General features: G+C 41.7%; 1 protein-coding gene across 9 annotated transcripts in view; it reads right to left on the reverse strand.

The window, feature by feature from the left end:
- Positions 1-27509, reverse strand: part of apbb2b (amyloid beta (A4) precursor protein-binding, family B, member 2b) — a 54554-nt gene that overhangs the window by 2258 nt on the left and 24787 nt on the right. For 3 of the 9 annotated variants that reach the window (XM_042433343.1, XM_042433353.1, XM_042433362.1), the window contains exons 5-18: positions 22865-23109; positions 21679-21810; positions 21006-21077; positions 19305-19355; positions 18103-18188; positions 17601-17661; positions 15268-15414; positions 14532-14659; positions 11696-11701; positions 10715-10829; positions 9105-9192; positions 3651-3734; positions 3418-3533; positions 3108-3287 (exon numbers count right to left, since the gene is read on the reverse strand). In XM_042433343.1, the coding sequence (XP_042289277.1) occupies positions 3108-3287; positions 3418-3533; positions 3651-3734; positions 9105-9192; positions 10715-10829; positions 11696-11701; positions 14532-14659; positions 15268-15414; positions 17601-17661; positions 18103-18188; positions 19305-19355; positions 21006-21077; positions 21679-21810; positions 22865-23109 (1511 nt within the window). Of the gene's footprint in view, positions 1-3107; positions 3288-3417; positions 3534-3650; positions 3735-9104; positions 9193-10714; positions 10830-11695; positions 11702-13115; positions 13221-14531; positions 14660-15267; positions 15415-17600; positions 17662-18102; positions 18189-19304; positions 19356-21005; positions 21078-21678; positions 21811-22864; positions 23110-27509 lie in introns of those variants that run through there. The other 6 variants (XM_042433391.1, XM_042433371.1, XM_042433412.1 and 3 more) reach the window with 6 other exon arrangements.

The raw sequence follows: 27509 nt of genomic DNA on the forward strand, positions 1-27509 counted from the left end.
ACATACATCACTGTTTTGCATGGAGGCTCCACACAAAGTCAAGTTAATCAGGGTTTTACCTACTATTATAAGACTTAGGTGCAGCAGCTAAGTGTTTTTTCACAGCTCCTAAGCCGAGTGAAAAGAAAAAAAACTATGTTGAGAGTTCTCTACCATGTTTTGTGGTCATTTTTATGGCTGCACCCCTTCTCTGTCTTCTCCTCTGCTCTCTGTGTTTCACCAAGGGTGGGGTCACTCACACACACATACAGTTTGTTTGCACAGCTATCCTTGATAGGACATTGCATTGACTTCCATTGATTGTGGAAAGCCTAACCCAAACCCTAACCTTAACCTAACCTCAATACACACCTTACTCCAAACCTCGAGGACTACTGGACCCTACAAAGTCAGTATTTATACCGGAAAAGGTCCCAATGAGGTAACAAAACCACGAGCACACTCACACACAGCGAACAGCAGAGCAGAGAGGCTACGGAGGACACAATGAAGTGAAGATAACTAGAAGATTACTCGAGTTGACAACATCTACACTTGTTACTGTAAGTTCAATAAAACCTTTGTGAGTAAAAAGCCAATCAATGTAATTTATCAAACCACTTGTTCAACAAGCATAAACATGTGGAAAAGCAATATTTTCAACTGCTTTGCCTGCAGGCTCCCGGCGTGTTTTACACAACCACAGAGCGCTTGTTAAGCTAATAGCAAATTGTTAGAACAAGCTAAAATGAAAGCTGTCTGTATGTAGTCTAACTATGTATCTTAGTTTGCCACAAATCTTAAAATCTGGCAAATTCTTGAACACTTAGCCACTGGCTAAGACAAACCAGCCCCTCCTCTCTCTACCAGCGGTACCTGCAGCAGTGAATCACAGCAGCAGCAGAGGGAGGAGGACAGAGGACAGGAGGAAAGACTGATACTGACTGATGTTTGTGTTCTTCATGCTTTCTAAACTTCATGCAGTATTTTGATGTCAGAAATATTTGTTTTACTGACATGTTATATTTGTTTCCAGTGAGATATAATTGAATTTATATTGTGACTTTGCTGTTGTGAATATTACTGTTGCTGCTCTAGAAACAGTATTTAGTTGTATTTAAAACATCAATCACTTGTAATCCTGTTCTGAATTCATTCTTTTTTAAAAATGATAATTGGAAAAAAAAAACTGGTTAGCTGGTTAATCTGCTATTAGCTTCTTCCTGCTCCAAACTATTGTTATTATATCTGCCTTTAAAAGCCCACTATCGGTCGACCTCTAGTCACAGCTGCTGAGTGCACAACTGTGGAGGTGTGTGTGTGTGTGTGTGTGTGTGAGACAGAGAGGAGGGAAAGCTGGACTGGTGCAGGGTCAAAGCTGTGATCAATAGTAATGACTGATGACTCTTGTCATCGTGAATCAGTTTTAGTGTGTGTAAGTGTGTGCGTGTGTGTGTGTGAGAGCCCTTATGTCCATATATCCAAAGTTCTGATGTGTGATCGATAGCACAGCTAGCAGTCGACTAATCTTCTGACTCACACACAGCTGAGAGGCTGCAGAGGAAGATGAGTAACACTAATAGGCTGCATTATAGCAGAAACACCACAGAGGGCATTCTCAGCTGTGATTATGATAAAATAAAAATACAATAAAACTACTATAGCTTTAAAACAATGGTTACTAATATAATGCAGATATCTTAAACAGTTCCAAAGTGGGATGCAATTGAAAACATAGAGTTAAACAGAAAATGTATACGAGATAACTTGTAAGGACGTCCTCTGTCAATGGCAACTGATGCTGTATACACCTAATATTTTAATTTTAGGTGGCTTCTCTTCATTTGAATATGTGTTTTACACCAACAGCACTTTGACAGAAGGCCCCATTAAAACCTGAATAAAGCATTTGTGTTGGACAGTAAAACACCCATCTGTCAAGAGTGAAAAAACTATACCCAAACTAAACTACTGACAAGGACAATCACTCTCAGAAAGAGAGGCTCTAAATGTCAATGCCTCCCTCTCTCTACTTTAAGTAGATGACCTCAGTTTAAAATTGCAATACGGAAACATTTTGCATTTGGTACATTAATATTAGAGAACTTGAAGATGGCGCGTGGGGTTTTTTGTCTCTCCCTTCTGGCAGTGAGAGTAATTACAACAACACCTACTATTAACCTACTCCGTCGCTAATGTTGCGGCTGGATAAATTGTTTTAAAACATCACACAACCCCTGTGAAATGACTCATTTCACTATCAGAATTTGATCCATTCGGTGCGATAACATTTGGAAAGTCTAGAAGAGCTGAATTTTATCCCCATTCAAGCTAGCAGACGGCTAACCAGAAGTAAGTCGGCTCAGCCAGCAGAAGTCTTAAGTGCTCGTGCTCTGCCCACAGAACATGCACAGTATGCATTCATCCGGCCAGCGCACAAATGTAAAACCCAACACCTGATTAAAAACACTGGTATACTGTGAAATACAGAGAGATTTATCTGGTGGTGATCATCTTAATCAGCATTGTATGAACTCGCTTGGCAAGGGCTTGAACGTAACAGACGTTCATTTATATGTAAAAGTTCCGCACTGCAGGTTAAGAATAAGGGAACCTTTTAAACAAGGCCCAATACAGTGACTTTAATTCAAGGCTAGCTGGTTATAGTAAGGCAATGCATATAAAGTCATTTGTGTTTTATGCTTGATAACTTTGTAATTCTGAGGTGAACGCACACACGTCCTGAATGCAATTCTTCATTATAGCTGAAGACAAAAAAAAAAAGACAAGACACTCAATGTTTTTATCCACAGAATGAGTGTAGTTGACTTGTTTACTTTATAATTTCCCATCAGTCTAAAGACCAAAGTACTTCATTTCTACAAAATAAATTTCAAATTATATTAGTATTCATGGTTAAATTAAAACTATGCACGCTCCATTTCCCACAGCCTCATTAACAACTCCACACTACACTTCAACTGTAATTTGAAATTCGAGCATGCATCAATGTGCACTGTTGTTACATTCATTTAAACTAACGTAGTCGGAGTTGGCTCAGAGTATTTGAGTTGTGTTGTCAGCTCTGCACCAGACTATTGCGTTGTATTGTGTATTGTGTGACTCACCATACAGGCTGCCTGTACAGCCTCGGACACATTCCCAGCATTGGGCTCACACCAGAAGACGTGACAGTCGAAACGATGGCCACCAGCATCCATGATGAAGGCAAATGTGTGCACGTCATGCCCGACGCCCATGAAAGACAGGAAACGCACGCGACACTCCACCAGCACTTCCTCTTCATCCTGGTCAGAAACATTAAAGTGTGACAAGTAAGTTACAGACAATGTACAGTACATACATGTAAAATTTAAATATATTTTTTAGGATTTAACCAAAACAGAAATAACACATTAATAAGACATCATAAGACACCTTCTCCTTGCTGATGGTGACAGTAGCATCAGCCACATTGAGGGCTACTGGAGTCCAGTCTTCTCTGTTGGAAGAACCAATTAGACTGTCTATGGCTCCATTCAGTATGTCCATGCCTGGAAAAGAGGGTTAAAAAAAAACCAAAACAATTAAATCATGCCTGAAGTTACACTATCAACATTAATCTAAATCATGTACTTTGCATCTCATTACAGTGTAGGTGTCAAACTCACCTATTGGTCTGGCCACAGGCAACATCCCAAGATAGAGCACCTGAAACTTCTGAACCAGTTCTGTCTTTGGTGTGGGAAACTCTGCTGGGGAGAAGCCACCACATACTCATTTAATATGTCTTCATAAGAATAAACATTTATATGAACAATTAACAATACACATTTACAGAGTTTCCCCAAGAGCTGGATATTCACCTTAGTGTCACTGGCTTCTATTATATTTAAATGTCACAACAAAAAGATTTGTTGGGGGATTTTGACTGAACAATGTTTACTAAGTAGACCGTAATCATACATTCACGCTTAATCTCCTGTTTTTCATGTTTGAAAAGTTTATCATTTTTATTATTTTAGGCAGAGACAGACAATGCAGCTGTTAGATTTGGCAAGCTGTCAGCAGCAGGCTGGATAGTTGTCAGTCTGCTTGGCTGTTGCTGAATCTTGTCCAATCATTTGTGTGTATATAAATGACATAGTGCGACATAGAGCGCAGCCAATCATTGTGTCTCCCTGACAGAGAGATCAGAGTTTTACTGCCCCCTTGTATATTTTCACTGGCCCAGCAGCCAAAAAATGAAAATAACTCTTTTTTCCATAATTTTGGTGATTTATTCATCGTATACATAATACATGAAACAGTGAAGTTCACTTTAGATTTGGTTCTTTTCCTTTAGTTATGGATATGTAATGTTTATTTATTAAACAAATATGCAAAATATAAAATTAGGCACATATTGGATCAGCAAATGAATGGTGTATAAATGTAGGTTTCTCCATATTTTGTGTAAAGCCAGACAGTATGGAATAGATAGGGAGAAGAGAAGAGAATTTATGATGATGACATTTCAACGAGGTATGGATGACCTTGATAATAAACTCAATAACAATAAACTGGTTAACATCTCTGTGCCATCATTCATCCTCTCCTCTGTTCTCCCTCTGCTGCTGCTGGTCAGAGACTCACTGCTGTAGGTACTGCTGGCAGAGAGGAAGGTCAGCCTTAAGTCTACAAGAATTCAACTTATTTTAAGATACTTAGTCAATGCAGTTACATACAGTGAACATCTGTTTTGAGCTTGTTCATAACAGTTCACTATTAGCATCATGTGCTCCGTATGTCTGTTAAATATAGCAGCTGCAGATGCGAGGAGAGCAGGAATCGACTGCTGGAAATGGAAGACCTTACTGCCGGATTTTGTTGCACCTACAGCAGCGAGCAGTCGTAGTTGACTTGAGTAAATTAAAACCTCAAGTCCGTTTCATTCTCCACTGTGGACTCTGTACTCTGCTGTCTGCTCTGTGTGTGTGTGTGTGTGTGTGTGTGTGTGTGTGTAGCTCAGCCCCGCCCTCCTGCATATTGGCACATACAGAGAGCAGAGGAGAGAGACAGAGAAGCAAAACTCCCATTCTCTCCTCACCAGGGTAACAAAGTAGAAAGCCCCTCTTTCTTTTCGTAGCCTCATATGTTTCTTTCACGGACATTTTTTTGAGTACCGGTAAGTATGACAATGTTGGTTATGCACTGTAACCCAGATTCTATGAGCTATTGGGTTTATCCCAGTCGTGAAGATTTCTTTCGCGCCATTGTGCCCCACACGATTGCAGCTCTTACATCCGCATCTCCAGTATATCAAACTGGTTTGACCAGAGATCTGCTCCAAAATGAGCCAGCTTTTTCTTCAGCTGATGTTGGTGGAGCAGTGGGGCCTGGACCTTAGAGGGCTACACCTATACTCATAGAATCTGGATTACAGCACGTAACCAATGTTCTATTATCATACAGACTTCGCCCTCTAAGGGTGAAACTGGATGTGGTCTACAAGCATCTAACACACACCATTTCACAACTCCATAAGTGCAGGGCACAATAACATAAAAACACATAAGCTGTGCCATGGCCCAACTCTGTTCTAGGCTCTGTGTGAATGGTCAGAGTGAAGCATTATACTCCATTCACATGACACACCTGCTGCTGTGAGAGAGAATCACATAGAGAAAGAGTCCCAAACGCAAGCAGAGCAGGGACGAAAGGGCGAAACAGTTCATCAATCCCCAATGACGTGTGTAGAAGAGGATACCCCATTGCACGTGCAGGTGCACACTGCGAGTGCACAAACACATTTCACACACAATGAACTTGTGTTGGATGCGATGCATAAAGGGACCATAATTATGCACTGTGGCAGTCCCAGAGACCTGTACAAATAAGTTTAAAGAGAGTTTGAGTATATGCCAGCTTGTAGCGCATATAATGGCTCTCTACCAAGATGATTGTGTGTGCGCAACGTGCCCAGAGCTGACAGTGTGTCTCCGATAGTTGAGCATGTTCAATACTGAATGAGTCAGAGAGGACTCAGACATGTCGCAGGTAGAACCGAAAAAACCGACACAGTGAAGCCCATGATGCTGCTGCACAAATGTCTGCCACTGCTGTTCCTCTGAGAAGAGCTGTGGAGGACGCCTGGTGGGGGTCTTCCCCAACTACGACATATGCCTGTGTGATAGCGTCACACAGCCATTGGGCCAAGTGCTTTTTTGTCGGGGGCTTCCCTTGTGAATGCTCCCTGTAATGTACAAACAGCTGTTGTGTCTGTCTGAGTGTGTGCCACATAGTGAGACAACACGCCCACCAGGCAGAGTCAATGTGACGTTTCTTCTCTTTCACTCCTTTGAGGAGGAGGGAAGAAACCTTCCAGGGAAATATCTCTTGATCTAAAAGACCTGGTTATGACTTTGGGCATGAACATGGGATTCAGCCATAGAGTGGCTGTGCTCCCGTTCAGGGGCCATGCCCATAACTGCTGGCCTATCACTGGGAAGAAGTGTAGGATTGAGCCATCAAGCTGTGAGAGCACGTCCCTGCGCCACGGGAGTTGTCATGGCTTCCCCAGTAGCAGCTGTATCATAGTCAGGAACCATGACACGCTTGTGTATTCTGAGGCCACCAGAATGCCTGTGAAACTCTCCTCCTGAATGTGCGCTAGAAAGGCGAGGAATCAGGGAGACCGAGGGAAAAGTGTTGAAGCTGATTGAACACTGCCCTGGCTATGTATATTCGCCGCTGTTGTCATGTTGTCTGTCCGTACCACCACATGCTTGTCTGTCAGCAATGGTGCGAAGTGTTTCAGCACTTTCACCACTGTGGACAGCTCCAGGCAGTTTGTATCTCTGTACAGTGAAACGAGTGACGCAGCGCTCCTGAGGGGAACCCCCGTCAACAGAATGCGAGGTGTTTTCAATATGTCAGATCTCACTGGAGGGAAGGAGGTGAGTGATGGCGCTCTGAAGGAGTGGCCCAAAGAGCCCGTTGGGGGCTGATCTGTTCTGAGCGCTGGGACATGTGGAGCCACATGTTGCATTGCAGCACTGTCAGCCGCACCATGATCTTGGCCTGCATCAATGTGGAGAGGGTCAGGACAGCTGTCATCGCTTTCCCGATGTCCGTCGCTCCAGAGGAAATGTTCTGGGCTGTGCAGCCATGGCGGAGACAGTGGAGGACAGCAACACAATGTTATTAATAGCTGCTGCTGTCTGGGTGGCACACTGATGAGTGCAGTCAGTGAGGCGGTCGGTGACTTGATCACAAGGAAAAGGCAGCGTAGGTTTGCGCCTGCTGAAGAATGTTGCTTTTGGCAGCAAATGGTGGCTAGACTCTCTTCTAGCAGTGGGATGGCAGGAAACCCATGCTCTGTATCTCCTGGTAAAGGGATTATAACAAGCAACTGGTGCCTTCAGCTTTCCGGGGTCAGAAAACGCTGCGTCGATGAAGGACCGAAGCATGGAGAAGCACAGCCACATTGAGAGGCGCCTGGACATTGGTTCCAGGACATAGACGTCTCCCTGTAAGACGGCATGGGGATGCTGGCAGGCAGGTGCCTGGCAGGCCATGGCGAGGTGGGAGACAGCTGCACATGCAGGGCCTCCTTCTCACCATCAAACTCCAGGTAGAGCATTAAGGAGAGGGGAGAGCCGGGGGGAGTGCCAGCGATTGAGGGAGCTGAGTCATCTGACTTGTGCCTAGCATCATGCACAGCTCCTGGGCCGGGTCGGTCAAAAATGTCCAGTGCTTCTTCAACCGTGAAACTTGCACGGTCAGCCCAGCTGCCGTATCCATAGCCTTCCATTTGCAGCACCGCAAAGTCTGGGCAGGCGAACACAGAAGGCACATGCGGCACAGGGGGTGAGAGCTATCCTGGTGTGCTCATGACCGAGACAGCGCAGCAAGCATGGAGGTTGGAAAGGCATTATGTAGCTCTTTCACAGTTGGGACAAAGGCAGACCACTTCAGCAAGGTGCTGAATCAAAGACGTATCTTCTTTCTTCACAGGTGACTGCATCCAACATTGAAGAAAAAAAAATGGGAGCAGATCTCAGGTCAAGCCGGTCTGATATACCAGAGATGCGGACCTGAGAGGGGCAACAGTTGGGCACAATGGCACGACAGAAATCTTCACGACTGCACATGCGCATGGGGATAAACCCAACGGCGACAGCTCTTATGGGGTGAAACCTATACGATAATAGAATGAGTATGATGAAAGACGCTACTGCAGGGAAGACTTTGTTGAAAGGGACTTACCCACGACTCTGATTAGCCTGCATAAACTTTTACTGGACCTGGGCCAGTAGTTATGTCGGACCCTGCTTGTTGTTATCAAGTTTATGACTGTATGACAGAACCAGTCAAAGATGCACACCAACGTTCCTTTTTTTTTTTTTTTTAAAGAAACAGCTGTGCGTTTAAAAATACATCTTTTAGCATTCCTATCTCTTTGTCTCTCCAGAGTATAAGAAAGTTTGCTACCACCAACATCCCTTAGCTGGCTACTTTTCCCATTTGACTGGCTATTTATTTACTTATTTAATGTCGTTTAACGTTTTCCTTATTTTTAATTACAACCACTGTATGAAAAGTGCTATACAAATAAATTTACTTCAACTTTAACTTAAAAATTGAGGAACTCCTTCCACATCTATTCTGTAAATTTGATAAAATGAGTCAAATAATGAACATAGGCACATTATGCCTTTGCACTGGACCAATAACCAATAAAACTGTGAACTGTAAACTGCTGTTAAGGCCAAAACCTATCCAAAGTGACAGATATGGATCTTTTGAAATACATCCATTGATTTTAATGGCTCCAAAACTGTGTACCAAAACTTGAACTACTTATTTAGGAATCAAGCTGCATTGATGCTCCTGTTCCAACCTTGTTCTGATTTTGGAGCATTAGCCAAGACAACCCTGTACCCAAAACACAGTTATTTTTTGGGATGTTGCGCTCTCACGAAGGACCACTTTGAATGTAAGCAGCGTCCAACAGAAGTGATGACTGACATGTGTCAATTGATGCATAACAACTCTCATATTCATTATCCTCTCTCTCTCTCTCTCTCACACACACACACACACACACACACTGAGTGAGATACTATATGTATGAAGCCTACCTTGCAAAGGGAGATCTAGTCCTGCCTGCATTCTGTCGTGGAGAGAGCCTCCTGCCATTGCTTTGGCATTCTTTCGCTCCGTCATTATCTGGAGGAGAGAGAAAGAGAGTGTGTGTGGGGGGGGGGGGGGGGGTCACAAAAGCAGACACACAGATAGAGAGTATGAGGAAATGGTGTGTAAAAACAGAGCAGAATTAGTATACCGTGGCAAAGACACAGGGGAGGAGGGCAAAGAGACAAAGAGAAAGATGTGTGAAAGTGAAAGAGGATGAGGGAGAGAAAAAAAAGATGAAAGAGTCAAAACAAAGGAGCTCAGAAAACCTAGAACAGCATCACCCCTGATACTGTCATACCGTCTCCCAATTTCACCTGGGGAGCACAAACACACACATGTATGCATTAACCAGGTCACACTCCTCTTTGCAAAGCAGGGTACAAGCCTTTCCTGCAGTACAACTCACGGGGAGAAACACATATGTACAAATGCAGAACCAGACAGATGAAGACATGCAAAATCACTTACACACACACACACACACAAACCAACACCACATATAAATTATACATGTCCTTAATCAGAGAGTTTGTCACAGCAATTCTGCATCTCAGCAAATCCTGCTGTGACCAATTCTCTCTTTTCTTATTTATCCTTTTATCTGTGACAAGTCTGTATTAGAAAGACTCGATGTTCTATAATATAGGCTGACTGTAAAATGTGGGACATTTAATATTAATATGAAGGACAAATGGCTCCATCTCCTCTCTTTTTCCCCCTCTAACAAATGACATTTTCAACTTAATAGTCGGAACAGGGCATCTGTGGGGACCAGAAAGAAACTTTTGAAGACTTAAACACTTTAAAAGACATTATAAAAGTTTACCTATAATTGGATTCCACACCAAATTATGAGTCTACATAAATAATGTAAGCATTTTTATTCCGTTTCCAAAATGAAATCAAAGTTCTAAAGCTATAAATGTTGTTTTATTAGGACAACTGCAAAAGCAAAAGCCCATTAATTCAGAGTGAGTTTAGTAAATTAAACCGACACAATAAAAACGTGGTTTGAATACTGTCCTGCTAACCCTGTTTGCATTCATCTGTATTCATCCAAGAGCGGACATGCAGTGCAGAGAAAGCACTCTGATAACTATGTAGGGAGTTTAATCTTGTTTTTGGACTTTTTGAGGACTGCAGATACCCTGTGCAAAGATAAAAATGTGTGCCTAGAAAGTGGAATAGTAAAGATGATGAAACAATACAAGCACTGTTGAAGTTGGGCATTTCAATTTGTAGTTGTGTGAATATATTTTTTCTCAGGCACCACACAGGATAAGCGCAAGTAAATGTTCAGAATAAATGTGTTGTTTTTTGCTTTGGGAGTGGGTGATATTTTCTTTTGTTTCTTGGTATTTTAGTGCAGTTTGTTTTTACAATTAATTGTGGTCATGACATCAGCACTAAATTTTCATCTTTCCCAGACTGCTTGTTTGCTAAGAGCAACATTTTTTCCATCAAGTGTCTGTCTGGTTTGGAATTCATCTGAGTCTACATGCCAAATCCTAACTTGGCCTTGTGTCTGGACACTCCCCCAGCCTGAACCACTTACCCGGGAGCAGATCTCATGCAGGCTGGTGGCGATGGCTTTGGCTGGCGTGTCACAGCGGAACACATGACATTTCAGGATCCTTGTGTTTTTATCCCGTGCCACATATGCAAAGTCCCTAAAAAGGAAAAAAAACACAGGATTAAGAGGAGGAGACTGACAAAGGGGGTGAAGACTAGAGGAGGGTTTGTTGGACTATTTTTGGTTCTACCTGGAGACAAGAAAGATAAATGATGATGTGTGTATGTGTCCAGTTTTTTTAGACTGACAGCACTTGGAGACAGATGAGAGATGAACTGACCTTTATCAGTCTGATGACTACAGGACACACACACACATACACACACTCAGGTCGATGGACCCCAGAGATCAATAGAGCAGCGTGATGCAAGAGGGAGTTGAATAGAGTGACAGTGGGGGAAGAACTTTCCCCTGGGCCCACTGAAGCCGAAAACAATTTAACACCGCTGAATAGAAGGAATGAAAAGAAGACGGAAAAGAGAAAGGAGGGACTGAGGAATGAGGACGTAACATAAAACACTCTGCAGAAGAAATACAGCTGCACCAAATTAAACCAGCCAACCAGGACACGCACACATGTCGATTTACGTCATTCAGAAATGCACAAAAACTAAATAACTTCCTTCAAGCTGTGCCCTTCAATATGCCATGCAATGCAACAGGAAACACGGGCCTGAGAGTTAACAAGATTTCAGAGCCCAGCCCCTCAGGAAAACTTTCCACAAAACATTCCTATTGTGCATACTTAAAAAAAAAAAATGCTTGTAGACAGAGAAAGACAGAGGAGGTCACCTTCATTTCCTACGTCTCTAAGTGTGTGCGCACAGCGGTACAGTACATAGAGAGTCACTTTGAAGAGCATAAAAATGAGACGCAGAGGAAATTAAACAATAAGGAATGACAAAAATGATGGAGAGATACCGTAGGAGGGTCGGGGGGGATGAAAGGAAGGAATGTGTTTACCTCTCTCTGTGTCCAAGGAAGCCAGGGAAGAAAGGAAAACAGTTAGAAAAGAGACAAAAAATCCATCAGATTAACCCCCTACTGGGGACAACAGGAAAAAGTGGCAAACACAGAATTAACATAAAGATAAACATTCAGTCCTTCTGTCACCTCCTCTAGAAAAAAGCCTTAATAGTAGTATTGGAAACGTGTGTGTGTGTGTGTGTGTGTGTGTGTGTGTGTGTGTGTGTGGGTTGAAGGGGTGTAGAACAGGTCAAAGCAGCACTGCAGGTAATTTTCATGCATACTTAACCTTGAAGTTAAATATGAATAATGGACAGAAAATGAATACGGTAAGAGGGAAAAGAGAGAAGGGGTGAACACTGGGACAGTGATGTTCTACGTGGGAGTAATTAGCTTTAATTGGCTGCTGATGGTTTGTGTTTCTTAAAGGAAATAAAGGAAATAGGCTGGGAGTTTCTAAGAGCCACATAAATAAAGAAGTTACTGAGAGAGTGAGTGGGAAGCGTGACGAATATAATGAGAGAAAAAAAGTTAAATACTGGGAGAGGGAAATTGGAAGTGAACTGCAACAATGTACATGATAAAGATAAAAGCGTAAAGATGAGGGCAGAATGAAAAACCCAGATGAGTTGTAAAGATAAAAGTCAGAAGAAAGAGAGGAAGGGGGAGAGGATGGGGGGAATGCCCCTGAAAATGTCAAGGTTGCTGTGGGAATCTTGTACTCTGTGGTGATAATGAGTTTCGTGGCACATGGGAGAGAGTAGGAGGCACTGGGGTATTGTTCCTGTACTGACACAACCACTCCAATCATTTGCAAGGGTACAAGAGTGTGTGTGAGAGAGAAAGAGATAAAAGAAAAAAATCCCTGCTCCAACCAGGTTTCAAATTCCACAGCAGCTCATATCTTCAAACTGACTAGTCTGACTACCAACAAGGAAGTAAAATAACAGGAAAATTGGGCAAAGATGTGCAACAAATTGGTATTTTTGGATTCCAACATACACATCTAAATATTTAAAATATGAGCTTGTGAGTGAATTTTTGATGCCCGTTTCCTATGATAAAGAAAATGTGTTGAACAGCTGTGCACTCAGTTCAGAGATTCTCAAAAAAAGAGATTCAGATTAAAGCAAGTCATTTATCAGGTAATCTATCAGCAGTGCTACCCTAATTTAGTCATCCACATGCAAACCCATAAACACACTCAGACATCAGATATTTTACAGGCCACCTGAGCTCCTATAAAATTGTGACATGAACACCTCGTGAACACCTCACACTGGTTGTAAAAATCAAACCCACAAACTATGTGCTCAGCAACATCCCCTACAGACTGAGGCCTCATCACTCTTGTCTCCTCTTTAATAATGAAAAAAAAAAGCAGAAGTGATGGAGAAATTTATATAAATATACTCACAGTGGTTTGTTCTCCTATTTTAGCAGGTAATCCTGTGCACGGGAGCGTCTTTAGGCACTCACACCATCTATTCCTGGTGATGCTGCATGCAAGTACACACTCCTCAACCTGTCCGCTCCACACCCTGTGAGCACTAACCATACCTCCCCCTCTGTCAGGCTCATCCCCCTCTCCCTTTCCCCTGCCAACCTCCCCCTCTCCCCTCCCTTTCCCTCTCTATAACCATCTCCTCTCCTCCTCCCTCTGCTGTATTCCCACTGCTCTGTCTCTCCCACTATATGTTGATGTGGATGGCAGAAATTAAGGTTAAGTAAGCAGAAAACACACGTTTGTTTTATCTGGCAGGATGATCCTAATAGTTGTAAATATACTGTAACATACACCCATGCATGTATGTGTGTGTGTGTGTGTGTGTGTGTTATAAAGATAGAGGGAGAGAGATCCCTGAGGCAACAGAATTCTGCAGTTCTGCATATGCCAAGAGCTTTTAGCCTTCCCCTTTTCCCTGAGTGCACTCGTGCTACTATGTAGGTGTGAGTGTGTGTGTGTGTGCAGGCACGTGCCAGCTCGAAAGCAGCTACCAACCTCTCCAATCCCCATCACCCGACTGTGCCTGATGGTGATAACCTACATTCGGTATCTTTGTGTGCATGCAGCAGCGCTGCACAGCGCCCTCTGCTGGTCATCCAGCAGCAGCAGCACCACCACCACATTGTGTTGGTTTAAAGTTTAATTTTGACCTTCATGTATCCAGGAAAGGTTTGTGACTCTCATTTGCTTTTTGTTTTTCCTTCACATTTCTTACATTTTTGGAACATCAAACCTAAGAAGCTGCCAAAACCTAGAAGCACAGTGACAGAGTGAATTTGTCTTCAGTGGACCTCGCTGTGCTGAGCTAAGTTTAGGTGAAAGTGAGGGACAGATAGTCAGGTGGGGATTTGTGATGAAAGAGAATAAAGGCCATTCTTGCCTTTCATCCTCTCCTTTGTACTGATGAATTAATCTTTCATTAGCATCCCTTCATCATCAATCATTAACTCTTCTCTTCTGCCTGTCACCACACCACCCGCCTGGTGCCCTCAATTGTTACCCTGACCTTTTACTGAGTGTGTGTGTGTGTGATGCACCATTGATTTCATTTACACACATAACTTATGTAATAATTGAAGAATTTAAACCTAAACAACTGAATAATTGCAGAACAATGACCTCAATGAGTCACGACCTGAATGATCAATATTTAACGCTGGAATCACTCAGAACTTTTTTTATTACAGAGATACAGAGCACAGTATGCTTTCTGAGAAAACCACAACATGACATCTTGCACACTCACAATCGATCAATCAGACACAAAAAGGAAATTAATCAATTTTGAAAACAATAAAAGGAGTGTGGGTTGCCACAGCGACTAACCTGCCATTGTCCCGGCCAACACCCCACACCCGGATGCTTGCGATTGGCTGAGAATGAAGCACACTGCGGTCCATGGGGTCGACAAGGTTTAACATATTATTCTCCAGCACCAGGTACATGTCCTTCCCCTAGACCAACACACACACACACACACACACACACACACACACACACACACAGAGGTCCTTCAAATCTCATCACAGAAACATGCAATCCTCATTTCCTGCAGCTGAAGATGTTGCATAAAAGTGATCCTTTTAAAGGTCAGGTGCTTTATGTTACTTTCTTATACAGTATATGTGCCCACATGTGCAGGTATAATGCGTGTGTGAGTCTGCATGTGTCCTCTGACTTTGAAGGCATCTAAATAAATTATCAAACCCCAAAAAGAGGGGGAGGGAGATGAAAGGTTATTGAAAGAGGGATGAAGCTCTCTCTCTCTCTCTGTTCTGTCGCTTCACATTAAACACAACCACCGCAGAGAGAGGAGGAGGCTTCATAACATCGCTCTACTTTTCTCTCTTCATTCCTCCCACCTCCCTCCATCTTTTGAAACATATTTCAGGAGACTGTTACCCCAGCTAATTTCTGTTGCTCTTTTCTTTGCTCCGCCCTCACCTATTATTCATCTTCTTAACTCTGTACAAGCACTCCTCCTTTCCAAACCCTTCCCTTCCAACAACTATGAACTCCTCACTTCCAGAATAACACAACATCGCTGTAATCTCTTACTCACCTCTCCCCAGATGCCGACGGTGTCCCGGATGTCATTCTTGCAGTAGGATAGCTGTCGGATGCAGTTGTTAACAGCAACGCTGCTCTTCCCCGGAGCCAAGTCCTCCTCAGCCATCTCCACCCATCCAAGAGATCGTACAGCAAAACACTGAAAGACACCAAAAAGTGAGGATACTTTTATGTATACAGCACATTACTTAAAGACTTTTAGTAAACTGACAAGTAGGTTTTTGCTTTAAGGCTCTATTAAGGCTTAAAGGCCAATTTTGGCACAAAGCCATTATTTCTAAAATGACACACAGGGGGTTTTGAACTGGAAAGATTTTGGGGGTAAAGCCAAACAATTTGAATTTCACAAGGATGAAAAAATAAACAGATGAAGACAAAAATGCATCTTGGTAGATAAAAAGAGACAAAGAGAGGAGAGAGACCCATCCATCTGTCCTCATCAAGTATTCATTTGACCTCAGCAGACCATTCTGAAAGTACTTTGCAGACAACAGAGAGCCATGATGAAAGAGGCCAGACGGACAGAGACAAAGGAGACAGACAGTAAATATAGTGAGTCACAAACCGATGGGATCATAGTTTGTTGGGGGAAAATTTGTTCATATGTGGATCAAACAGATGTTGCATGCATAGAGGAAGTATACATGCATTGTATGTGTGCATGTATTGTTAAAAAAAAAATAGATCTATCTGCTTATTGCCCTTTTTGAATATATGTTCACACACACAGTTTAAAGTTATCCACAGCCAGACATAACGTGATGTCTTCTATGTGGGGATTCATACTGCTGACTGGAAGCTGACGAGTGTCTAGCTCACTCTCACAATAAACATGGATCCACACACTTGTGCGAACATGCGTACACAGACTTCTCACACAGTGCCTCCCTCCCTACTGCAAGGAGTCTGTTGCAAGTTGTGTTGCTGATCAAGACCAGTAGGTGGTAGCAGCTACATGGCAAACAAACTGTGCGGCCTTAATTTATTTAATGCAAACTATAAAACCTGAGCTCATCCTGATGTGTTCTTTGTGCATAACAATGACCTAATGCAGTAGAAATCGTCTGTAAATAACCATAAATATTTGTCCTTATTAGGTGTGCTTGGATTTTAGATAACAATAATAAATCCAGGCTCATTTATGTGAGTGGCAGATACTGCAGCAGGCTGTTTGTGTGTGTGCGTGTCAGAGTGTAATACCGTACCAGATGCCCTGACTGTAGGTCTGTGTTTGTGTCTGGTATTCATCACAATGTCACTGTTGCTAAGGATTGTAAATTTCTGCCAGACAAACACACAGAGGGAAACAGACTCTAGACAGCCAAATCAGCACCACATCATCAAGATGAGTGTTGGCTTTAAACTCTAATCTGCAATGCTTTAGATCTATTCAGCCATCCGTGGAAACACCACACATACACACCTTGGAACGTATTTCAGCCTTGCTGCCATCCGCTGTGGTTTCTGACAGAATGCAATGACTCTGTATCATGTCTAATAAATAATTCACTTATTTCTCAGTGCAATTAGTTCAATTCTAAATTGAATTTATACCTTGCACTGACATTTGCTGATATCAGCCGAATGGGCGCCTGACTAATGTTTTATTGAGCTTGACTCATTGATTAAAAAAGCTTAAATGTCTCATTTGAATCTTTATGTTTGGATGTTTAAGAGGCCTTGATAATTAATGCACCAATGTGCTGCGTGGAACTGTACTTCTTAGTCTCACCACTCTGTGGCAGTATTGTTTTGACATAACATGATCAACATAAATACCACTGGTAAACAAACAGGCTGACATCAACAGACAAAAACAAAAAAAATCATTTCAACATCATGTGTGCTGCAGATGGTGATTATAATCTGCAGTGTTTAAAAGTTAGGTTAGATATCACATAAATACAAGACTGAAGTATGTTACTTCAGAGTCTGGCAAAGATATCACTAAAATAAAAATCCTCATTTTCAGAGTGAGAAACAGATTCAAAAACGTCATCACCTTAACACGCTTTATATTCAGATGTGGGTTGCCAAGTTTTGTTTATTTAACAGCATTTAGGATCAGTATACATATTTTCCACAAGTTGAGCTATTCTTCCAGCCACAGAACCATATTTATTGGTTTTTTGCTGGTCTGACACATAAAAAAATATTCCAAAGTGTATTTTAAGCACTGTTAAGTATTGTTATTGCAAGCTGTAGCGTAAACCATTCTCAATTTTTTAAAAGGTACTGTTACTGTACTGTATCTACAATAATCAGAGGTGATTTATGACTCGGCAGGTTCTGAACTGAAGTCCGGTTTAGGAAAAGGCTTCTTACCTTTGCTTCTGGATCACTGTTGATACTGCTGGACTCTTCTTCTTCCACTGTTGGACGGTTCCTGAAAATTGTTTAAAAAAAATAAAAAAGGTTTATAAAATATGGAACACATGATGCATTTATAAGATTATAAGATTAGCAGTGTTTAATTATTGTTGCAACAAATAGCTGCTTTGTTAACAAGGTCCCTGTCCTGTGTGAATTTACCATGGCAACAGGCAGTCATTACACTAATAACACGGAGCCATTTCCTGAGTGTAAGGACTAACTTCCTGCTTTGTCTGATATCATTTAAGTCGGACACTGATTGAGCACAAGATTAGAGAAACTAACCACACAATACTGGGGAAGAGACAGAGCGAGAGAGGGATATTTGAGTAGCAAGAAAGAGAAAGAAAAACACTTTTGCTAAACATTTGCAACTTTGGTAGCGTGCAATGCACAGAGGTGGTTTAGTTTTTGTTTTTGTGTGTGTGTGTGTGTGTGTGTACAGGTATTTCACCTTAGCTTGAGTGATGCGTAGCGAAGTGTAGCACCCTCAAACTCCTTCAGACTGGGGTCTGGGTTCACCGTGGCTGCCTGCAGGTCCTGGTGCACATAGATGACATCATCAGAGTGAGCAAAATGACCAAAAGACATCCACCTTAAAGCCCCTTTCACACATGTAATTTGTAATATTGTCTGCTTTTGTCAAGCAGACATGACTGGCCTAAAAAATACACTTGGCATCTATTTGCAATATTTGTTTTTATTTTTTAGTTCCTTTACAGTTGCATGGTAATGTATTTGAAAGTGATCTGAATGTATACATTTATGTTTTTAACCTTTAATGCAAGAGGATGTCAAATTCATATTATTGTTCACACAGCATCAATGTATTCTTATTGCTTGCCTTTTAGGTTTAATTTTCCTGTAAAATAACATGTGAAGGCAGTGGTGTTTTTCAGATGAGAGAGCTTCCTACTATTACAGAAAAATTCAGAGTCTCTTATGGTTGCATTGCTTATTGACGCTGTCATATAGTGTATAAGAACTCCCCAGAAATGGCATGCTTTCCCAGGAATGTTGGAGCTGTGGCAGAAATCTTACCAGGGCATGAACCACCTAACTGCCTGAGCAACTTAAGCAAATATCACTTTGACTCCTGTTCCAACATGACACAGATTTGTGTATCTACCATAACATTCACTGGTTACAGAGCATGTGGGAGAGGGGCTAAAAGGACACAAACCTGGCAGAAACCAAGTGTAAATGTTTTGACCCCACACAGTATATGCCAGCATGCATCCAAGTGCAGGCAGAGTGGCCTCGCTGGATGGAGAAATGGCGTTGGTGTGTTATGTGTAATGGGGCATGCTGTATCAAGGAAAGAAAGGTGACATGTAGTATGTACACAAACTTGTGTATGTGAACATTCAGATCTGTGCCAGCAGGAAGAAAGGTGAAAATATTTTAGCGAGTAAACCATGTAAGTAAAGAAAGAAACAACTTGTTGAGCGTGTTGCTGCAGCCAAATAACAGATGTTTCTGCTGTGGTTGGTACAGTTACATTTATGTTGAAGCATCAGCCACACATGCTTTTGCCCAGGCAGTGAATTTCTAGCATGTAATGCATAAATGCACACACTCAAAGAGTGGACAAAGTTAGACCACGAACAAGACACAGTGACTCTGTGTGTGTTTCTCTGAGTGCATTATACTTGCCTTCCACACTTCACTATCAATCTTTCCGCCAAAATCACTCCACATCTGTTTCTACATACAGCGTTTAAAACACATGTACACACAAAGTTGTGGGTCGAGGGTGGGAGGGGAGCGAGGGGAGAAAGACAGAACAAGGCTGTTAGCTAACTAGCTCACTCCACACTGGTGCCTGTTACAATAAGGAGCAACCCAGCAAAAACATTTCTCCAACAAAAAGCCCAAGATCATCAATAAAGGCTTTGTTTTTCTTTCTTTCCTCAAATGTTTCTTGCTCCTATTGAACATTCACCTCACTACTGAGAATCTATTGATTCTTGATTAGTAGAATATGAACAATACAAGAAATACATAACAGTCAGAAAATATTATGACATTTTTCTGTTGTTTTGGCTCTCTACTCCAACACTTTGGATCTGAAATGATTATTATGGTGATGTGCTAACTTTCACCTTTAATTCTGAAAGTAAAGTAAAATTACAGTTGGAAATCCAGTCAGGCATCAAGTCAGCTGAGAGATAACAAAAATACAAGAGTACCAATATAAGTAAGAGAGAAAGCCAATAAAAAAGAAAAACTACCAGGAAAGGTAAAAAAAAAAAAAAATCAATAAAGAGTCAAAAACAAAACATATTGAAATACAGTAGTAAATAAATAGAAGTAATTTATAACTAGAAATACGGCCTCGCAGTTGTATACCTCTGCCAAACAGTCAAGCTGCAGTTTACATCCGTGTCTGTCCAGACTCATAATATTTGTAGTGAAGACTTTGAAGGAATTTAATAAAAGCACCACAGTTTCAAGGTGGGCACCCAAGATTAATGTCAACAATTCAGTATCCGACCAAATGTGAAATATGGTCACAATCTCCCCTTCTGTTCCTGAGTTTTAGCGTTAATAATGGCCAGAAAAGTGTTTTTGCAAAACATTATGATGTTACAGTGAAATTGACCTTTGACCTTTTGGATATAAAGTGTCATTATTCATTATTTTATCCTCTTTGACATTTGTGTAAAACTTTGCCATAATAAGTGTATGAATTCTTGAGTTATGGCCAAAAACGTGTTTTGTGAGGTCACAGTGACCTTGACCTTTGACCACCAAATTCTAATCAGCTCATCCTTGAGGCCAAGTGGACGTTTGTGCCAGATGTAATGAGATTCCCTCTTGGTGTTCCTGAGATATCACGTTCATGAAAATGGGACAGACAGATGGACAACCTGAAAACATAATGCTTCTGGCCACGGCTGTCACCAGCGCAGAATTATAAAAATATATATGCAAGTGGATTGTGTGACGAAAACATTTTGTTATGTTGCACACCTATTTTATGATATTGTAATATTATTGCACAAAAAACTCTTTGTCCCCTGTGTGCAAAGTATTACTTTAACCTGATAGTCATTGTTTCCTATTCTACTCCAATGCACTAGAGTACAAAGCCAAACCAAATGAAAATGTGTCCCTAAACAAATACTTACTGACTGCACTGTATGTGATACAGGTAACGCATATGGTAACATACACACACATACAGATGTCGCAGGAATCAATTTTTTCTATCTGCACCACACACACACTGACTATTACACATAATTACAAAGAAATACTAAGGCACAGCTCAAGGCTATCGAGCCAAAGAGCAACTAGAAGAGTGGTGGGTGAGGAAGGGAACAGGGTGTGGAAAGTTGTAAAGTATCCCACCTTCTCCTCATCGTCGTGATGCTGAGAGCGACACTCTTGATCAGGCGCTCCCTGCAGAGATGTGGAACGAGGCTAAAAAAAAGAAAGAGACGGATACAAAAATACAAAAATGACTTAAGCCTCCATAATAAGAATTCAGAGGACATGTTTGTCTGTCTGCCATTTTGGCTCCTGTGTCACCGGCTAATACATTAGAAGTCTGCCAGTCAGATACTCCAGATGGACGTGCCAGAATAAGATTCTGGCACGTCCATCTGTCAACATCAGTCCATTCTATCTGGATCAATATTTTATCTACACCATGCTCCTCTCTATCAATCTCCTTTCCTCTCTCGGTTTCCCTCCATCATTGTGCATGATTGACTGATTGATTGACTCAGTGTTCTTGTATTCCTGTATTCTGCTGCTCGACTGGAATATTGACGGTCCTCTCTCTCCCTCTCTCTCTCTCTATCTCTCGATCCAGCTGTCTTGTTGCATATTTCTGCCAATCTTCCACTTATCTTAATCAGGACTAGATAAAACATATATACAATCAGACAAAAACACTTTCCCCTCTGAAATGAACACATGGAGGCTTCAAATGAATTCTCACAAAATGTAGAGGTTATCACTGACAGTGCAGTAAAACAGAGATTCTTCCACAGAAAAACAGAGCATGTCAGTTACTCACAAAGTAACAGCTGTTGACAAATCCACATGTGGGGAGGTTAGGTTCGTGTGTTGAGAGAGGCTCCACTGAGCTGTCGGAGGTGGTACTGCCCGAGCGAGTAGACGCCCTGTAGAAGACCTCTGCCTGGCACGACTACACACACACACACACACACACACACACACACACACACACACACACACACACACACACACACACACACACACACACACACACAAGCAAAAGTGATGAGAAAGTGCTTTTTTTCATCTGTCTTCATTGGTGCAACCTGTCATTGACTCTTAGCATAGAAATTAGCAGCTATTCAGGAAACAAGGAAATGGTTGATTTCCTCTGTTACGACTAATACTGAACGTTGGACAGTGATATTATAAGAGGCACAGTTTGCTCCAGATGTCATGAAACATCTTGTGGAGGTGCAACACATGGTTCTTCTTTCCTGAGCATAACAATTTTATGCTGTGTTGCACAATTATTTGTTTAAAATCATGTGTCACATAATGTGATTTATATTGTTAACAATAATACTGAGGTTGTTATAAAATGCCACAATAGCACTTACTGTTGAAGTTTCTCAAATCATGGAGATTATAATTCTGCCTGAAGAAGAAAATGTATTTCCCACATACAGCATCTGTGTTTTATTACAGCCACTCTTGTATTCACACTGTGCTGTATGTTGTTTTGCTGATTTATGGTCATCAGAGACTTCAAATGAACATTTTTATTTTTTCCTACAATTAGGGAGCTTCCAATTGTATTCATGCTAATAATTATTATGACACAATCTAGAGTAACAATGAGGATTTTAATTTTCAAATAAATTGCAAAGTCATTAGACAATATAAGTTATATTTCATCCACACTTGCCTATTATATAATATCTGTTTGTGGTTCAGTCTGAATCTGTCTTCAATACTTTTTGTATTAATTCAAGTCTGTGACTTCATTATTTTTCCGACTGTTCCTCTTCATTCTGTGGCTGGATTGTCTTCAAGCTTCAACCACAATTTGAGCCTGACCGCTGCCAGAGCCACAAAAAAAATCTCTTCACCATTACTTTGAACATTTTGGAGTGATTATGTTTAATGGGAACATCTGCAAATGTAGCCAAAATCAACTGACAGTTACAGCAAAAACATAATGTGTGAGACCTAAAATATGTGTTTGTCATTCTGTGTCTCACCTCTTGGTCAGGAGTGGGTGAGGGGCTGAGTGAGCCCAGGGAGTGTTTACGCGGTGTTGAGGCTGTGTGGTCACTCAGGGCCTGGGACTCTGTCTGTCCAGAGGGTGCAGGGCGGGTGGCAGGCCTCTCCCACTGGGTGGTGCCTGTAGGAATGTGCCAGTAGTAGATACCAGCCATGTCTGTGATCTTCTTCCATCCTGGAGGCAGGTCAGGGTCTGTCTGGAACGACTGCTCACTCCAAATATCTGTTGGAAAAACACACATTTGGATGATTTATATGAAACGGAAAAAAATAAGCAGAAATTAGACAAATTGACAGACATCTGTACATGAAAAAGCATATAAACACATCTCTGTGACTACACCAAGACATAGAATATTGTTTTTTCTTCCATATGATCAAATTAGTGGAAGTCAACACCTCCAAGCTCATATACTAAGCAACATCAACAGCTGACTGGAATTACCAACATCTGCTGCAGCTGTTATTTAACAACCCATGTCTTTCCTTGGACAACAACTGAGAAAAACTTGTTAAGCACTGGTGTTATATTTCTGTAACAAACCCACGCACATTCTGTAGCTTTTTTGTCATATTTTTAAATGAAAGAAATCACACTCCTCCAAATATATACACACACACAGACCCAAGCATTCCTGTCACATTTAGAACAGTATAACAGATGTCAGATGCAGTCCCAATGATTGAGCCAAAAGCAGAATTTAAACATAATATGATTTATTCCACATGACACAAATGAGGGCTTATTATATCTGTTTCAAGTAATTTCATTAGCTTCTTCTTGGAATACAGTTTCATATCACGATAAGGACCATGGGTGTATGTTCAATTATAGATACTTGTTTGTTTGTTTAATGAGTTCATAAATCAGAAGTTATGTCCTAAATACAAGACTTATAATCAGGAAATGGGTGGACCACCAGCTGTCTGTAATGATGCGACAAGCCATATTGTCTGAAATATTCGGCTTTTTATATCAGCACACACACATTAACATGGGCAAGAAATTAACAACTCCCCGTCACAAGAAATGCTTTCTATGTTGAAAGTTAAACCACTGACTTCAACATCAGAACAGTGATAACAACAAAGCGATGAGTGAGCACTGCTTACATGCAGAGTGCAAATAGTGGCAGCATCATGTTTCACAAAAGATTGTTGCTTGCAAATTGTAGATACGTTTGTGTGTTTTAAAAGGTTCTCACATCTTCATGCATGGATCACAAGCTGTTTGTTTTGATTAGTGAAACGTGTCAAAATAAGCAAAAGGGAAATGATGCCATGTTGCAAATTTGGTGAAACAGGCTCCTGGTCTTCAGTGGCCTCCACTCTGAGTTTGACTATAAATTTTTCTTCTTTCTTCTTCTAATTTACTAATTTATGAATTTAAAATATGGCAGTGAAACTTACACAATTTAAACTTTATACAAAAAACTGTCCATGGCTCCATGTACAACTAAATGAAATGTGAAAATGAGGAATAATAACCTTAAATCAAATTGCCTCATTGTTTTTGACTGACTCAGAAACCAGAACAACTTTAAGCAGAAAAAAAAACGTTTGATTCATTATTCAATGAACTCAGTATGTACGTACTAACATAAAGATTTAAACTTTCCAGTACCTAACAGAACACAGCAAGAGCACATAGAGCAGATGGCTGTTACCGTAATTTATTTGACAGCAATACATTTAGGAGGAAATACAGCAGTTACCAGTTAAGACACACATACACTCACACAGACTCTGTGTGAAGACGGAATCAGAGTACTTATATCACTGTTCTTTCTCTCACTTCTGTACTAAATGTCATCTCATCTCAAGGTTGCAGCAATCAAGCTCAAACACACACACACACACACACACACACACACACACACACACACGTTTACTTGGGTCACTTTTGGGAACATTAGAAAGACTTACATTCATTTCCTAGAGACTTACCCTAACCCTAACCACAACTTGCATAACTCCAATCCTAACCTTAACCACTGACCCAAAAATCAGCTTTTTCCCAATTGGAGACATGGCTTTTTTTCCCCAAAGCCGTCCCCAATTAACTGGTCTTTAATCTAAAATGTGTCCCCAGAAGTAGGATAAGTCAGACCCACACACACATACACAACTAGTGATAGCATCTTGTGTGTGTGAAGTTGACATACTGGCAGAGGTAGTAAAGATGATCCGAAACTGCATTAGGTGGTGTAGCAACTCATAAAGGTGATATAAGCTCTGACGTGGTCAGCTGGAGCTGTGTGAGTGTGTGTGTGTGTGTGTGTGTGTGTGTGTGTGTGTAATTGCACAAAGAGTTCTCGAAGTGCTGACCATGCTGATGAAACACAGCCCATGGGCTTGTCGCCACGACAGCAGGCCATATGTCATCATGACGACTGGGTCGGTCCGGATTGAGATGGAATTCAGACACACACACACACACACACACACACACACACACACACACACACACACACACACACACACACACACACACACACACACACACTGAGTCACACACACACAGACAGGCAAGCACCGATAAGTTATTAAAGCTTCAGTGTATTTAATGCAACAGAAATCATTCGTAAAGCTTAGCAAAATGTGCACAAACGCTCTTGCCACAAGCACCATCCCCTGGGACTTAAGACTGTGCTTTAGAGCAAGAAGCTGTGAAGCAGTGCCTTCTGGGAGTTGCAGTCTTTTATGAGCAAAATAAAAAAATAGGTCAGAGCCAATAAAACTACAAAAGAAAGAACCTGAGTGTCTCTGTCTGCTATGAGTGAGAGGGAAGATGGTGACTCAGAGAATGGGTGTCAGTATGAGATGAACAGACCACTGGATGTGGATTAAAGCATGCACGTACACAAGAAGAAAGAGGGAGAGAGAGACACTGGCAGAAACAGAGAGAGAGCTCTGGCTGGCTTGGCTCGGGGGCTATGTCATGCTTCGAAGTTAGCAATGTCACCCTCTGAAAGCACTGGTGCAAGTGGGGAATCACAATGCAAAGTCTTAGCATGATGACACTAAGGCTAAACATAAGCAGGCACCTATGCAGCTTGTAGAAATGTGCCATAGCAGAGCTACGTAGCAGTTAGCCTGTCATAGCCTCAGTTAGCATGCAGCTCCATGCCAGAACAGAGTTGAGCAGAGGGGGAGGGGAGAGCAGTGAGCTTCTGTAGCAAAACACACACACATGTTCTCTTTGGAAAACAACATCACACATGCACACCACCATGGTGAGGCTGAAACACACTTCTACTCACTACACACCCACAAATAAAGCATGCGTAGACCAAAGAGTCCTATTGCAGACATTTAGAAAACAGTCCACTACCATTAGAGATAAACTTCATCCCTGTGTGGGCAAAGACACGCACGAATACACATCATAATAATAAAATAATATTTAATTTGTACCGCACCTTTCATTCATAGTGAAACTCAAAGTGCTCTCTCTCTCTCTCACACACACACACACACACACATACACAGCTTTCAAACTCTAAACCCACAGTGTAGTTTCAAGTGGACTCCGACAGATGCACCTACCCTCATAATTGACAATCACAATGGCCAGCATGTAGTCTTTCCCCAGCATCATAGTTAGCTAGCTGCCTCTCACATACAGCAAAACCTAATGCTGTAACCAAAGCCAGAACCCCAGACAGAGAGAGGAAGAAAGAGAGAGAGAGGAGAGAGGGGGGGGGGGACTGCAAGAGAGGGGGTGAGGAGAAAGAGAGAGGAGAGAAAGGGACACGGAGACACATCGAGGCAGAGAGGCAGGGAGAACGGAGACAGAGGTACAGAAACAAGAGAGGTAAAGATAGAGAGAGGAGAGAGGGAGGTTGTGTTTCACTTGCAGCTGAGCTATGTTTGCTGTTGTCTCTCCGTCCTCTATCTGGAGCATCAACAACATCAACAGCTCAAGTACGCCTGCCCTCCCTTTTCCTGTACTATAAACAAACATACGCACGTATTTGCACAGGCACATGGAAAGAAACTAAAAATTTGACAAACTCATCCTCATCAAATGTCTGTCTCAATATGTTTATCGCTCTCTCTCTCCCTCCCTCCCATCTTCCTCTTAGCCTCTTTTGGTTGTCCTGGCAACCCCTGGATTATCTTTCATTCAGTATCATATCCAGTGGAGGAGCAAGGAGGAGGAGGAGCAGCAGAGAGGGACAAAAAATAGGACTGATAAATGCTGAAAAAATGTAAAGGGGAGGACCCTGATATAATGAGAGTGGAAAGATTTTTTGAGTAAGAGGAAGAAATATCAAACATTTTGGGCAGCACAAGTTGCTGTACTGCACTCATCTACATTCAACTAATGTTCTCTTGCAAGTGTTACAATGCATGTTGCTGTGTGAGAATGTGAGGGACTTTGCTCAACTCTGCATGTGTGTGAGTGTGTGTTTTGGCTCCTCTGTGTGAAAGCAGTGTCGCACTAGCCCTCTAACCCACAACATCCACAGAGGAATCTGACACACACCTGGGAAAACAACACGGCTTTGTCAATATGAGAGAGAGAGGCAGACAGGAGGACACGGACGTATGGACAACTAAACATGAAGGATGCCTAAATCATGATAATCGACTCTTCAGCAAACCCTCAGAGGACAA

Source organism: Thunnus maccoyii, chromosome 2 (assembly GCF_910596095.1).
Source record: "Thunnus maccoyii chromosome 2, fThuMac1.1, whole genome shotgun sequence".
Taxonomy (NCBI): domain Eukaryota; kingdom Metazoa; phylum Chordata; class Actinopteri; order Scombriformes; family Scombridae; genus Thunnus; species Thunnus maccoyii.